The sequence below is a fragment of the Leopardus geoffroyi genome, chromosome A2, assembly GCF_018350155.1.
Source record: "Leopardus geoffroyi isolate Oge1 chromosome A2, O.geoffroyi_Oge1_pat1.0, whole genome shotgun sequence".
Taxonomy (NCBI): Eukaryota; Metazoa; Chordata; class Mammalia; order Carnivora; family Felidae; genus Leopardus; species Leopardus geoffroyi.
The window spans coordinates 12,186,266-12,200,916 of NC_059331.1; the positions used below are offsets into that span (position 1 = coordinate 12,186,266).

At 49.0% G+C, this 14,651-nt stretch overlaps 1 protein-coding gene across 17 annotated transcripts in view; it reads right to left on the minus strand.

Annotated features, from left to right (window-relative positions):
- EPS15L1 (epidermal growth factor receptor pathway substrate 15 like 1) overlaps nucleotides 1-14,651 on the minus strand; it is a 98,450-nt gene that overhangs the window by 28,231 nt on the left and 55,568 nt on the right. For all 17 annotated transcript variants that reach the window (XM_045492415.1, XM_045492405.1, XM_045492402.1 and 14 more), the window contains 6 exons: nucleotides 12,617-12,778; nucleotides 11,801-11,998; nucleotides 10,104-10,268; nucleotides 5,107-5,230; nucleotides 4,101-4,151; nucleotides 3,313-3,449 (listed from right to left, as the gene is read on the minus strand). In XM_045492415.1, the coding sequence (XP_045348371.1) occupies nucleotides 3,313-3,449; nucleotides 4,101-4,151; nucleotides 5,107-5,230; nucleotides 10,104-10,268; nucleotides 11,801-11,998; nucleotides 12,617-12,778 (837 nt within the window). The remainder of the gene's footprint in view (nucleotides 1-3,312; nucleotides 3,450-4,100; nucleotides 4,152-5,106; nucleotides 5,231-10,103; nucleotides 10,269-11,800; nucleotides 11,999-12,616; nucleotides 12,779-14,651) is intronic.

Genomic DNA, 14,651 nt, shown 5'->3' on the forward strand with positions numbered 1-14,651 from the left:
AAAACTGAAAAATGTACACTATCTAGAATAAAACCTCACTAGGTCAGCTACACAACAGATAGAGAAAAAAAGTAAGTGAGACAGAAGACAGATCTGAAGAAATTATCCAATCTACAAGAAAAAGAGAGGGAGAGAGAAAGAAGAATGAGAAAACAGAGCCTCAGGGACTTGTGGTGACATCAGCAAAAGCTCTAACATATAAGTAACTGTAAAGGGGAGACAAAGAAGAGAAAAGGGGAGACAAAGAAAATGTTTAAGTAACAGCCAAAAACTTGCAAAGTCCAGTAAAAGATATTTAGAGATTTATGAACCTCAGCAAACCCCAAACAACATCAATACAAAGAAAACCACATGCATATGCTTCACAAACTACTGAAAGGCAGAGAGAGACAGAGAGACAGAGAGGGAGAGACAGAGAGACAGAGAGGGAGACGGAGAGACAGAGAGGGAGAAAGCAGCCAGAGAAGAACAGGATGGTACATTTGGGAGAACAACTGCCTGGGACTCACGGCTTCTTCTCAAGGACAAGGAAGGCCAGAAAGCAGTGGAACGACATCCTCAAAGTGCTGAAAAGGGGCAAAAACTACTAGCTCAGGCAGCGACACCCTTCAAGAATGACAACAAAGCAGACCTGTATCAGAAGAGGTGCCAGACCAAGTTCTTCAGGCTTAAGGAAAAGGATAATGGGAGGAAACGTCAGATCCGGAGGAAGGAATAAAGAGCAAATGGCAAATATATGGGCAAAAATAAACAGACCACCGTTTTCCTCTTTAAAATTTCTTTTACATACATACAGTGGATTAAGGCAAAACTTAAACGACTGTCTTCCAGGGTTTATGACATATTTAGACATATTATATTCGTAGGACACCTGTAACATAAGAGGAGACACTGCTGGCTAGGGAGGAGGTGGATAAAGGGATCTATCCTTTAGACAGGATCGTTATCCCCCCAAGAAAATTTGGCTGCAAGTTTTCTACATTTTACATAAAGTGATGTAACGTTCACTCCAAGGAGCCTGTGAAAACTTAAGGGTGTATATGGTAATCCCTAAAGCAACCTCTAAAAAATAATAGAAATAGATATAGGTAAAATAGGCCAAAAGACACTAGAAAATGGAATTCTAGAAAATATTCAAATAGTCTAAAAGAAGGCAGAGGGGTGTCCGGGTGGTTCAGTCGGTTGAGTGTCTGACTCTTGATTTCAGCTCAGGTCATGGTCCCAGGGTCGTGGGATCGAGCCCCACATCAGGCTCTGCACTGAGCATGGAGCCTGCTTAAGAGTCTCTCTCTCCCTCTGCCCCTCTCCCCTACTGCGTTCTCGCTCTCTAAAATAAATAAGTAAGTAAGTAAATAAATAAATAAATAAAAAGAAGGCAGAAAGGGAACAGAGTGACAAAACAAAGGGGATAAAGAACAAGCAAATAATAAAATAGACTCAAATCTAACCACAACAATAACTGAATTACATGTTAATGGTCTAAATACTCCATTTCGAAGGCAGAGATTTCCAGACTGGATTGACCAGCAGCCCCAACGACATGCTCGCTCTAAAAGACCCTTCACATATAGAAACCCATTTACTGAAAGTAAATGGATGAAAAAAGGTATAGCGTACAAAGAGTAAGCATAAGGAGGATGAGGCAACTATTTTAATAGATAGAACAGATCTCAAGACAAAGGTGCCACCAGAGAAAGAAAGAAAGCTTTTATAATGATAAAAGGGTCACTGCATCACGGTGATACAACCAGCAGAAATGTGTAGGCACCAGACAGAGCTTCAAAATACATGAAGCAAAACTTGACCGAATTAACGGGGCTATAGACAATTCCACAATCACAGATTTTTAACATTCCTCTCTCAGCAATTGGGAAAGCTATAAAACAAACAAACAAACAAACAAAAAACAGTAAAGACACAAATGATCTGAACAGTACTATCAACCACACTGATGTAATTCGCATTTATAGAACCTGACAACCATAGATAAACATTCTTCTCAATTATACAGTATGGACACCAATGCAAACAGTAAAATAAATATAAATAAATTTAAAAGGACCGCAAAAAATACAAAACATGTTCCCTAGGAGCATATTTAATTAGAAATCAATACTATAAGACACGTAAAAGAAAAAAAAAACCCAAGTATCTGGAAACAAAACAGTATTTTAAATAATACATGGTTCAACAGAGATATCACAAGGGAAACTAGAACATACCACAAACAAAAGGCAGTAAAGATAGAACGTATCAAAATGCGTGGAATGTGGCTAAGCAGTGCTCAGGGCAAAATGTGTAGTTTGAAAACATTTATATTAGAAAAAACGGTCTAAGATCAGTGACCTGAGGTTGAATCTTCAGATGTTAGAAATGGAAGAGCAAAGTACTAACCCAAAAGAGGAGGAAGGAAATAATAAAAAGCAGAAATCAGTGAAATAGAAACAAACAGGAGGGGAAATTAACATAACCAAAAGTTCAACAAAATTGATCCACAGAGAGTGAGAACACACATCACACACAGTTCAATACCAAGAATGAAAGGGGGTCCCCGCGACAGGTCTCACAGACGGAAACGTTACAAACCAATCCTGGCCTTCAAGAAACTCTGGGTCTAGAGGGACAGACAGGGCACGTGTAGGGCTTTGGAAGAGATATAGCCCAGAACATGAAAGGAGGCTATAAGCCGCCCTCCCCTAGACATGAGAATTCTCTGTTCAATCAGAGTCACTGTTTTGCTTTTCAAATCCTAGCTGACAGCCATTTAATGCAGTGTGTTGGGCCTAACACTGCAAAACACACGGTCCGCTAGATGCTGGGGGTGGAGAGGGGCACGTGAGTGCCTCACACACTAAGTGCTGCCAGGAAGATGGCAGGGTGGTCATGTGGAACGTGTGATGCTTTGTTTTGTTTCATTTTTGTTGGGAGACGGGGTCGCAGTGGGGGCAGGCGACAGAACAGAGAAGCCAGCCAGTGGGCCTGAGCTGAAGTGACAGGGGCACAGGAAGGAACAGAGAAAAGAGAGCTATTCGGGGCCCAACCCATCCTGACGCGGGCTCAGTGCACCTCTGAACGTGACCCCTGATTCATGGGACAAGCCTCACAGGGACTAGTCACCTCACCTTCCAGGAGTAGGACATGCCCGCGGCCCAGCTCCCGGCCTACGCGCACACGTGTCAGGCTTCGCAAGCTCAGTCCGCATGTTGGAGCCCCGGACTCGGCCCGGGGGTGGGCGGGGGATAAGGAAGGGCCACTTTCGTGTGCGCCAAGGGCACACACGGGCACCACCTAGGCCTCCCAGGGGACACTCACCTTTGAGGGTAAGGAAGGGTTTTTCGTGAACGGGTCTGAGGTAAATGGGTCATTCTTTGTCTGTTTCTTAAAGAAGTCGTCAGGTGCAGAGCCACGGAACGGGTCGCTTTCTTTGAAAGGATCCCCTCCAAATGGATCTAGAAGGTGTTTTGGAAAGTGAAGAAAAACAGGCTCCATGAATAAACAACATTGCGCTTAGTGAAAGAACCCAAACATAAAAGAGTGCGTAGCTGACTGATGCCCTTTATATGAAATTCTAGAAAAGGTAAAAACCATAATGACAGAAAGCAGATCAGTGATTGCTAGGGACCCGGGGATGGGGGGTAGGAGGCAGAAGAGAACCTTCTGGCACGATGGAAATGTTCTCACCTAACTCAAAACTCATTTATCAAAACTCATCTAATTATAAACTTAAAATTGGTGAATTTTGCTGTGTATAAATTACACCTCTCGACAAAGCTGACTTTAATAATGAAAACACAGGTAAATCCAGAGATAGACAGCAGATTGGTGGTTGCCTGGGCCTGGGGGAGGAGGGCGTGACTGCTCATGGGCATAAGGTTTCCTTTTAGGGGATGGAAACATTCTAGAACTACACACAGGTGGTGGTTGTACATTAAGAATGTACCGAATGCCACTGAATTGTCACTTTAAAAATGTTGAGTTTTGTGTTCTACAAATTTCACCTCAGCAAAAAAAAAAAAAAAAAAAAAAAGAAAGAAGTAGATAAATAAGGGTGAGGACCAGTCCATGAAAAACCAAAAAGCCTCTTCCACAAAGGCTTTTACCTGCTGAAGCGGTCTGTTGTTCTGCGAAGGGGTCATTCTGGAACGGGTCACCTAGATTGGAGGAGAGAGGAATGTTTAGCTCTACCGTAGAAATGACCCTGGCATATCCAAGGAGGAGCAGCGACTGGCCGAGGCGGCTGTTCCCAGCTGGGGGGTTCAGGACGAAATGAGGCACCACTGGCTGCTCGACACGGGGCCGCAGCGGGGGGAGATGTGGAACGAGCCAGAACTCACTGCTCGCTCTCTCTCCGCCATGCTACACTCTTGTACCTCATTCTCCCTCTCACCTCCCCCAGCCAGGACAACACAGGGCCCGACCCACGGCCAGCCCCAGTGTGAGGACGAGCTCCACACATCTGAGCTTCCAGAGCCGCCCGGTGTCGCTTTGGTCCTGTGATGCTTCGATTCCACACGTGATGCCGGAAAGGCGCTCCCCTCTGCCCTCTCCACGCCTCACCCTCTCCGTACATTTGCTCAGGGACGTACAGATAGCCTTCCTGGAAATGCTACCTTGCTCTGAAGGACCACAGTGAGGAACATGTATCTCTAGAAGCCTTCTTAGTTATTCTGGACTCATGTGGGGCTCTGGGCAAATGTGTCACATCGAGACCTTAGATTTATGTGGGGACTTGTCGCTCACTGAGGAGTCTCACGATCACGACTACCTCTGGTAGTCCATCCCACCAGGGCAGCGAGGGAGAACTTACCACCCCGACAGGAGGATGGGAACCAAAGCGAGCAGAGGTCGAGGGCGGAGCCAGCTGCCCGTGAACATGGGCACCTCGCTGCAAGCTGGGAGCTCAGCTCTTCCCTCCCAACTCTAACACCTCAGCTCTGCAGTGGACCAGGCTGAGGTGCAACACTCTGGTGACCCACGGGGCTCAAAGAACTCCCTTCCCCTCCATTCCAGAAGGTGCTACTGGCCAACCACTCTGATCATTGGACAACTCTAACAGGCACAAAGTAAACAGCCCTTCAATGACTAACTGGGCACCGAGAGAGATACCTTTGAAGGGATCAGCTCCTTTAAATGGGTCGGATTTGAAGGGGTCTTCGGTCTGGAAAGGATCCGGATGCAATTCTTGGGCATTGTTGCTAAATAACAAGGCTTTATTTTTGAAAGGATCGTCCTATAATTTTGTGAAGAGACAGGACAGGAACTTTATTATTTCAAATTTAAAGCAAAGTACAGAATTCCATACCCAACTTGCATGTTTCTCCTTCAAGCAGTGGGACCCTACGGAGAATGACTAAAAAAATCATTGAAATGGGGCACCTGGGTGGCTCAGTCGGTTCAGCGTCCGACTTCTGGCTCAGATCATGATCTCACCGTTCGTGAGTTCGAGCCCCACATTGGGCTCTCTACTCAGCACAGAGACCTCTTCAGATCCTCTGTCCCCTTCTCTCTCTGCCCCTCCCCATTCTCACTCTCAAAAATGAATAAACATTTTGAAAAAATCGTTGAAGAAATATGGACATCATTTCATAACGTGTCAGCACCAGTTCATTCAGTGACACGTGTACAGGATAAGGTGTTAATGACAGGGGAAGCGGAGTGTGGGGCATGTGGGAACTTCCTGTACCACCTGTTATGTTTTTCTGTAAATCCACCACTCTTGCGAACTAAAAGTTTATTTAAACATTGAGTGGAAGGCAGTCATGTAAACCACCACCAATGGATGGACAGATACACTGAATGCAGTAGGTAAATACACAGGAGTATTGTTTGGCCTTGAGGATGTGATGCTCAGTGAAACAAGCCAGTCACGAAAAGACAAGTACTGTGTGATCCCACTTTAGAAGAGGTCCCAGAGGAGTCAGGTTTGCAGAGACAGAAAATAGAACAGTGGGTTCCAGGGACTGGGGAGTCGGTGGTTAATGAGCAGAAAAACGTTCTGGGGCCTAGTTGCACATGAATATACTCAGGCATGGTTAAGATGAACGATTTTATGTTCTGTGTGTTTTATCACAATTAGAAATCAAAAATAAGATATTACAAAGTCAGAAGAAAGTGGTATCTTTGGAAGTGTCCAAAGGAAAACGTAACAAGCCAGTCAAGAACCACAGCCTGGGACTCATTCAAAAGTGTGGCCTCCCTCAACCATCTTTTTCTCACAGAACGTATAGCTAAGTGGGCATGTTTTAAAATGCTGTCCCCACACCAAGAAACACGCTGGCTATTTGCATCTTGGGAGGAAATGAGCTGCTTATGCAGTTGGAACTACTAGAGCATATATAACACTTTGCATTTTGTTTTAAAGTGCTTATTTCTAGAAACAAACAAGCACGTTTAAGCCGGAAGAAAAGACGATTTGCTTTTGAAGAGCACTTTTTTATAGTGGAAAATGGCCCCGATGTGTGTGTGTTGGGGGGTGAGGGGGTACAACCTACACGGGAACAAGGCCCACTCTGTTTAGAAACAGTGAGTGTATTTTGGTTAATGAAGACACACCCTCAGTGAAAACACGAAGGTTTCACTGTGATATGAAAAAGCACAACATCCTCACTGAACCCAGCAGGTGTGTCGGCACCCGTGGGGCTGGCAAACATCCATTATTCCAACTGACCAAAGCCAAATGATTAAAGAGCTGGGGCTTCCGTAAAAATACAGACAACGGTCACAGGGCCATGACGTCAAAGGTGCCAGAGGAAGATTCCAGACAAGGCCCCCAGCACTCTGTGCTGCTTGACTTCGGAAAGCAGGATGGCTCCCGGAGGCCCTGGGCCAATGGGAAGCCACAGGCTCCTGAAGGACGACAAACACCCCTGTCCTCTGATGAACACGGGATGACTTTTCTTACCTGGGGAACATTACCTGGAGCCTCCAACCACAGGTCTCCCTCCCCAAGGCGGGAAGACCAAGCGGGTTCTTAGGCAAGTAAGTATCGCAAATACCGCGGAAGCGTGTGGCTCCGTAAGGACGTCACAGTGCAAACATGCGAGCTGCAGTCGCCCAACAGACAGACGTCCGACGGGCCTCTCACACACAGATAAATAGGATGGAGTGTCCTGATCTAAAGAAGCCGGGCAGCCAAGACGGAAAATCACCCTCTCACGCTGTATCCTGGGGGAAGGAATGGATCTCACCCCAGAAGAAGAGAGATGATGTCCTGGATACAGTAGCACATTAAGAATGACAGCTTGGTCTCAGAACGAAAGCTTCTATTTAGTTAGAAATTAGCACTGATTTACAAGTTGGTGTTTTTTGGGGTTTTTTTTCGATGTTTTCAATCATCACTTGGAAGCCTGCCAACTAACAGTGGACGATGGCAGAGAAGAGGCTGTGTGTGACTCTAGACGCTTTGGCTGTGAGCCCCCTGAACTGAAAGCCAGGTCTGTGATCTCTTTCTCAGGTGCAATTATTTGCCTAAGGTAGCAATCGCTCCCTCCCCTTCCAAGGAGAAGCCTAAAAAGACCCCAGCAGGATTCACATACGTGAGGTAATCACCAGTGGTTCTGAGTCCATTTCACAGATTCAGAGCAGAAAATTAGGCTTCCCCTGGTACAGAGATGCCATAAACTCCACCAGCCACTGACCACCTATCAATGAGAACTGAGCCATCTGCCACCTTGGGAGACATGGGTGCAGCAGATGAGCACTGGGGTAAATGACACGTCCCTTAGCAGAGGTAAAATACCTTGAACGTGGAGTTCAGTAACTAGACCTGAGTTCTGCACTTCTTAAGAAACAGATGTGACAACTCTGAAAGGAGTTTCTGTGACTCTCCTTCCCTTTAGCTAGGGGTTGGGCAGTGGTGTGCTGATGAACCAGCTCTCTGGGGGAAAAAAAAAAAAAAAAAGGCCCTGATTGGCAGCTTCGTCCTGTCAATTCCCATGGTGCAAATACTCCCACTGTGGCTGAATTCAAGTCACCAAAAGTTAAACAATCAGGTTACAAAATTCCTATTTAATAATCAGCTCTGGAAAGTCAATAAAAATGGTTCCAGCATGCCAGTGGGGCTGGATGAGATGACAAACCAATCTTTCATGATAAGGTCTTGGCGAGGCTGAAGTCAGGGATGATTTATTGCCTTTTCCTACTAGACAGGTTGGTTGAGTGCTGCCTTCAAGAGCCAGAGGCCAGTATCATCGTCGGATGAGAGACAAGAAATAAATCTGGCTTTAAGAAGCCTCAGTCTTTGGGACAAAGTAACACGGTATGAGCTGAAAACTAAAGTTAGTGACTTCAGTAGACCTGCCCAGCCGTAGAAACTTCTGGATGCCCCTCTTTGGTTACAGTATTCTCAGGGAACTAAACCCCTCACTGTCACCCACCTCAAAGAGAACTAATTGCTCTCTGAAGCAGTCTCGAAACATTCAAGAGTAAACAAAAAGCCCTCTTCGAAGTGTTTATTAAGAAAAAGAAACAAACGGAAAAATGCTTTAAAAACTGTATTTGTACAACAAGATAAATATAGTTTTTCAGACACCGGTGGCAAGTTGCTATGTAACATATCTGACATCGACATTCCAGAATGAATTGCCTATCATGTAAACTTTGCCCCGCTCACAAGATGAACAGAAATGAGGAAAAGATGAAAAATCTGTGGGGGGCGGGGGGAGGGAAAATCACTGGCCACTTGCAAACTGCCAACTTTTTACCCAGGAAACCAATCTTATTCGAACCTGCAAAAGGGTTTAAGCTCTTCCACAAACCAAGATGAACGAGGGCAAGCGGAAAGCTGTGCGAGGGGGCCGGTGACAGACGGGAAAAGTAAAATCAGGGTCATGAAGCTGAAATGCACACACTGAGCGGCCAGACAGCCAAGCGGGCAGTTCTGTCTCACCCGGCGAATGAAGAGTGGACAGTCGTAGTCTGAACTCGGACAATCAAGCTGACGGTGGGCTCAAGAGCAGATACGGAATTCACCCGTTTACAATTCCGTGAGGAAAAGGAATCTGTGAGCGGCAGAGGAGGCAGTGAGGGCCCAAGACAGGAGACAGATGAGGACACCAACAGCATCTTCTAAGCGATTCGGGGAAGGAGGTATAAGCTTCCCCATAAATTCTTAGGACTGACTACTTGGCTACTGAGGAAAGAAACAGGTCAAGAAATGAACGTGAAGAGCCAAGACTCAAGTTGAGAAAGACAGAGAGACAGAGAGACAGAGAGACAGAGAGAGAGAAGCTGTGTTACTACAGGAAGAAGAAGCAATCCACGAAGCCCAGGGCCAGGAGCAAGACAGTTCAGAGGAGTGGCCCCGGACGAGGGGGCAGCAACATGGGGTGAGAGGTCAAAAGGCTTTGGGAGCAGAGCACAGTGAAACCACCGAGACCAAGAGCATCCCATCGGCTCTGTCAGGAGCACAAAGATGCTGTCATCGGCCAAGCTAAAGCGGAAATGGCACACGCGGGGGCTCGGCCACAAGGGCGGGCGCTGGCAGGAAAAAGGGGACGTGATGATATGGGGAAAAAGGGACACCGGCTGGATGTCAGCAGCCCGAGTCCACAGCACCCTGGGACTTGATCAAGGCCCCCGGGGTCATAAGAGCCCAGGCTTTCAGCACACCCCAAAGTGCAGGAGAGGGGCCAGTTCACAGGGCAAACGGCAGTGCCTCAAAGGGCTGTCATTTGTCTTGATCTTCACAAATACATTTGGTTTTCAAGGTGCTCCTTGTGGGAACACGGACACACACACACATTTCTCCCATGCCCCGCCCTCCGCCCCCAACTAGTAGGATGTAGGGTTTCACATGTGTGAGCCTGATCCACTTTTGGTTAAGTTTGGGAAAGCCCTCTGAATTTGGGTGGCTGGCTCACCGAAGACAAATATCTTTAAAAACTGGTCTTACAAAGGATTCAGGCCGAAGCAAGGATGGCGCACAGCCACGTACCCCGGGCTGCGGGGCCTGTGTGGACACGCAAAGCAGCAGCGAAAACAGGAAACACCCTGCATTTGGACAAAATCAAGGCTGGCGAGTGCCGGATCCAGCAAGCAGGGCGTTCTCTGATCCCAGCGTGGGACCTAATCCCAGGACTGCAATACGCTTACTCGACCTTTACCATGGCTCCAAAACCGCCCCTCTCTGTCAGGGAGATGGCTTCGCTCAGGTCGGCTAAGTTGGTCAGGCTGGCGCCGTGGGCCCCGTCGAGCACCTCGTCATACTGCTCCAGGGTCCTGTGGGCTTCTTGGTGGCTTTCATGCAGCTGGGACAGCTTGCTTCTTGCCTACACGACAAAGATTGCTGACATCACATGGGGTTTAGGGGAAAGGTGTCAGGAGAGATATTTTTTTTCTCCTAACGTCCAACCCTATCGTCCAACTCCATTCACATGGGGAACTGAATTACTCGCCTACACAGTAGAGGATCCCAAGTGACACGACTTGTAAACCACGAGGTCCTTGTCGCTGCCCCATGAGGCCTCTTTATATCCCTGACCCCTGAGAGAGGCCTGTGTTCAAACAAACATCTGTCAATTCTGAAAAGAACTGAAATTGGTAAAAATCCACGTTCACGATCTGTTCCAAGTGATAGTAAACATTTCCCCTTTATGGGGTTTTATCACCCTGTCCACTGCTCCTTGTCCTGGACAGGGATGTGAGGCCGGGGAAAGGAGGACAATCCATGAAGTCAGACAGACCAGGAATGTTATCTTAACTGTCTCATCCTGTGTGAGACACTGTGTGACCTCTGGCGAGTGACCTAACCTCTCTATTAGCTCTTCTCCAAAAAGGACCACAGGAAGCGAGGGGTAAAACACCTCCTGTAGCATCTGGAAGGGTGGGCGTTAATACATGGCAGTGAACATCACTATTACTATTATTACTAACATACGCGCATGGCTTGGATCCTATGTTACACAAACTCCAATTGCTCGGATGGAAAAGACCTAAGATAATCTCAGATCTAAGAAACAATGAAACACAACACAGGGAATGAAATCCCGCGTACGTGTTTGCGATCAACTATTGTCTGCAACCTGGCAAAAAGAGCAAGGGATCGAGTCGGTCAAGAGAGGAAGCACAGCTGGCCACTGTAATAGTGCCAAGGGCAAGCATCATGCTTGTCTGTCGATGGGACACCCAAGGGCCGGCAAAGAGGCCTTGGGCTGTTACATACAGGGGAGCGGGAGGGAAGCCCGCCCTCTGCTGGCGAGCAGCGGCTGCAGGCCCCAGGGCCTTCACACCAAAGCAGGATAAGGATGGGGTGCCCAGACAGCCTGCAGAACTGGAACAGGGCCCCACGTGGGGTGATGCTCATCACAGGGTGGGGCCTCGGCAATGTGCCAGTCCTCAGGTCGCACAGGGACAGAGAGGTGCCGGAAAACGTCTCGGACTCTGTCCCTCTCGCTGGTCTGAGAACCGTGCTGGGGAGGACATTTCTACACCCAAGACTCTCTCCAAAGGAGCCACTGAAGTCCTCACACAGACCCTGCCCATTCCCCAAAGAGGACGTGCGCCCAGGTGGGGAAGTGGAAGGACAGAGAGGCATAGCAAACAGCCCGCAGGCCAAAGTCAACGTGATGCCGGAGCACACGCTGCGGGACGCTGGGTGCTTGACCTCCAGGCCAGGACGACAGCTTCTAAGAAGAGAGCCTGACATAAACGGGCTGGGTGAGAGCCAAGGTAACAAGCGGCCTCTGTGCAGGCTGGTCACACACCCCGACGTGACAGCTCACCGCAGCTGCTCCGCTCGCAAGAAGGCCCCAGAAGACCCCCGGCCACCAGCAGAGGCAAGGCCCTGCCCTCAGGGAGATACCTGGTTGATTTCGTCCTGCGTCGATTTCAGGGACTTGATGATGGTTTCCAGCTGAACTTTCCCGGCCTGAATGCTCTGCTCCAGCTGGGTTTCTTCCTGCTGCAATCGGTTCAGCTCCGATTTGGCCCGGTTCAGGTCGTCTTCCTGGGACTTGAGGTCAGATTCCTGAGACTGGATTTGGGTCTTCAACGAGGAAATCTGAAATGAGATGAAATATGACAAAAGGAGGAGTCTTAATTCACATCATTGGAACAAGCGGACCCAGTGAGGCAGATACCAGCCTGATGGCCGGACACCTGGGCTTCCTTCCAGGGCCCTCTCTCCACTCGCAAAACAGAAGGAAACAAGGCAGACGTGCAAATGCCCATGGAACTGACAGAAAGTCAATCCTGGGATAAGTCAATTTTGAGGCCTGGGATAAGCAAAGGCAGTCTACCTGTCTCCCAGGGGCTAAACATCCCCGTGCAAGGTCTCAGAGGAGGGGATGAGGGCTTTCAATCTGCTGAGCTTGCAGCCTCCCCGGTTTATAATGAGCAGTGAAGACACCAGACGGTGGCAGGGGCGGAGGAGGAGCATGCTGGCCCCGGGGTGCTGTGAGGCACCAGCCAGGGTGAGGTTAGTGGGGACCAGGGCTGTTGACTGTATGACTTGGTGGGTGAGACTGAGGTCAGGCCACAGATGCCTCGACGCTTTTTCAAATGATATGTCCACAACTCGATTAAACCAGTAGGACGCCTCAGCCTTGTGTTTCCAGGTCGTCGTGAGCCCAAAGAAGCCCACAGGAAGCCCCCCCGCCATGCTGGGCGTGAGACTCACCATCTGAGTCTCGTCCTGGCACTTCTGCCTGACGTCGCTCAGCATGTCTCGGAGCTTGGCCTTCTGCTGATCCATTTCGTCGAGGCGGTCTTGGGCGTCCTGCTTCTGAGCTTCCAGCTCTTGCAAACTGCTCGTTTCCCGGTCTAAGTCATTTTGCAATTCCTAGGGAAGAGTTGCGTCAATGTACTTGAGCATGGCGGGTGGGGAGCATGTCCAAGACAGCAGTCTCAGCCTGGGCTAGAGCCCCCTAGATGTCCTACAAGACTGGCCCCTGCCCGTCAGCCTGTGCTCAGCAGGCATCCTGTGCACACTTGCTGTAAATGTGTGCATCTCAGTTGGCGGCCGTGGCGTGACCTCTCACTAAGTCCCTTGGCAAATATTTACTGATGGCCTAAGAGTGGCCAGGGTCCGGGAGAGTAGCTGGGTCCCACCAAGAAGAGCTATCCGGTGACATGTGGTCAGGGGTGGGGAGGGGAGAGGCATCACCCAAACACAAACAAACTGGGAGGAAGAGAAGCGACAGAATGTACGGGTGCTGCTGGGTGGACTCGGGGTGGGGGGTGGGGGCACAGGGAGACCAGACTGACACTGCACGGAAGTGGGGAAGGGGGTGTGGGGCTCCAGCTCCAGCAAAAGGAAGCAGGGCCACGCAGGAAGCCCCCGCAGGACGTTCAAGTATGAGCGTGGGGCAGGATGATTCTCCACTGTTGATGTTGCTCCAAATCGGCAGTATCTACCCAGACGACCAGTAAAGGTACCCTCAGACCCGACCAAGACACCCCTAGGAAGAGCACCCTGGGGGTGTATGGTGCACGTGAAAACATGCAGTCTGTGGGAGCAAAACCTGGGAACCAAGTAAATTCCCACCAGGCGGGCCTGGCTCACAACTTACGGCGTGCTCGTACCCTAAAGGAAGCTGCACCTCATACTCGAGTTACAACGTGAAGCCCGTGGCCAAGCACATGTGTATGCTGCATTCTGGCGTTCGTGCCAACAGGAAGGAAAGAACACGCACGCGACCTTTCTGGAAGGCCTCGTGAGAGCTAACTGACGACATCTCTGACAGACCGACAAAAGGAGCAGGGAGGGGACCTGGGCCACGAGGAGATGGTGGCCGTGAGAATCAAAGCAAGGGCAAGATTTGAGGGGACCTTTGGGGGTAAGGGAGGACAGGGACGGTGAGGCCGATCCCCAGGGCCGACCCGGCTGGGGCTTTGCTGGTGCCATTTTAGGAGAAAACCCAAAGCAGGCACAGGGCCTCCTCTCTGCCTTGAGGACGAAAATGTCATGGCTCTTGCCACTCTAGACAGCCAAAACACACCTCTGAGTTATGCTGGGGAGCTAGGCCCTCTCTTCCCCAGTCTCCCTGCCCCTGACCTTGAATTCAAGAAACGGAACTTCAGTGTTCAAGTCTGGGGAAGGGAAGAGGATGGTGGTAGGGAGTCCCAGACACAGGTTTGCCACATCTGAGGGAACGACAAGTGGCAGAGGAAGAGGACACAGAGCAGGGAAGAGGGCCAGGCCTGCTGTGGTGGCCTGAAACATCAGGGAATCTGAGCCTCATTCTGTAACGAAGGAAGGGGAATCCAAGAGCCCAGTGGGGACGAAGACCCAGCTCATGGTCAGGATGGGAGCTGGGGTCAGAATGTGGGAGGTGTCTGAGCAAAGAGAACAAAGAAATAACCCAGAGAACCTGCAGACTTAATTCAAACCCCCCTGGAATCCCCAGCTGGCTCCTGCACAGAAACGGACAAGCTGAGGCCAAAATTCATAAGGAAATGCAAGGAATTTGGAAACGCCAAAACAATCTCAAAGGAGAAGAAAAAAAAGTTGGAGAACTTCTACTTTTCAGTTTTAAAACTTACTACAGACATACCTCAGGTATATTGTGGGTCTGGTTCCAAATCACTGCAATATAGCACGTGTTGCAATAGAATGAGTCAAATGAATTTTTGAGTTCCCAAGTGCATGCAAAAGTTATGTTTACACTACACCACAGTTTAAGTGTGCAATAGTGTTATGTCTAAAAAACAAC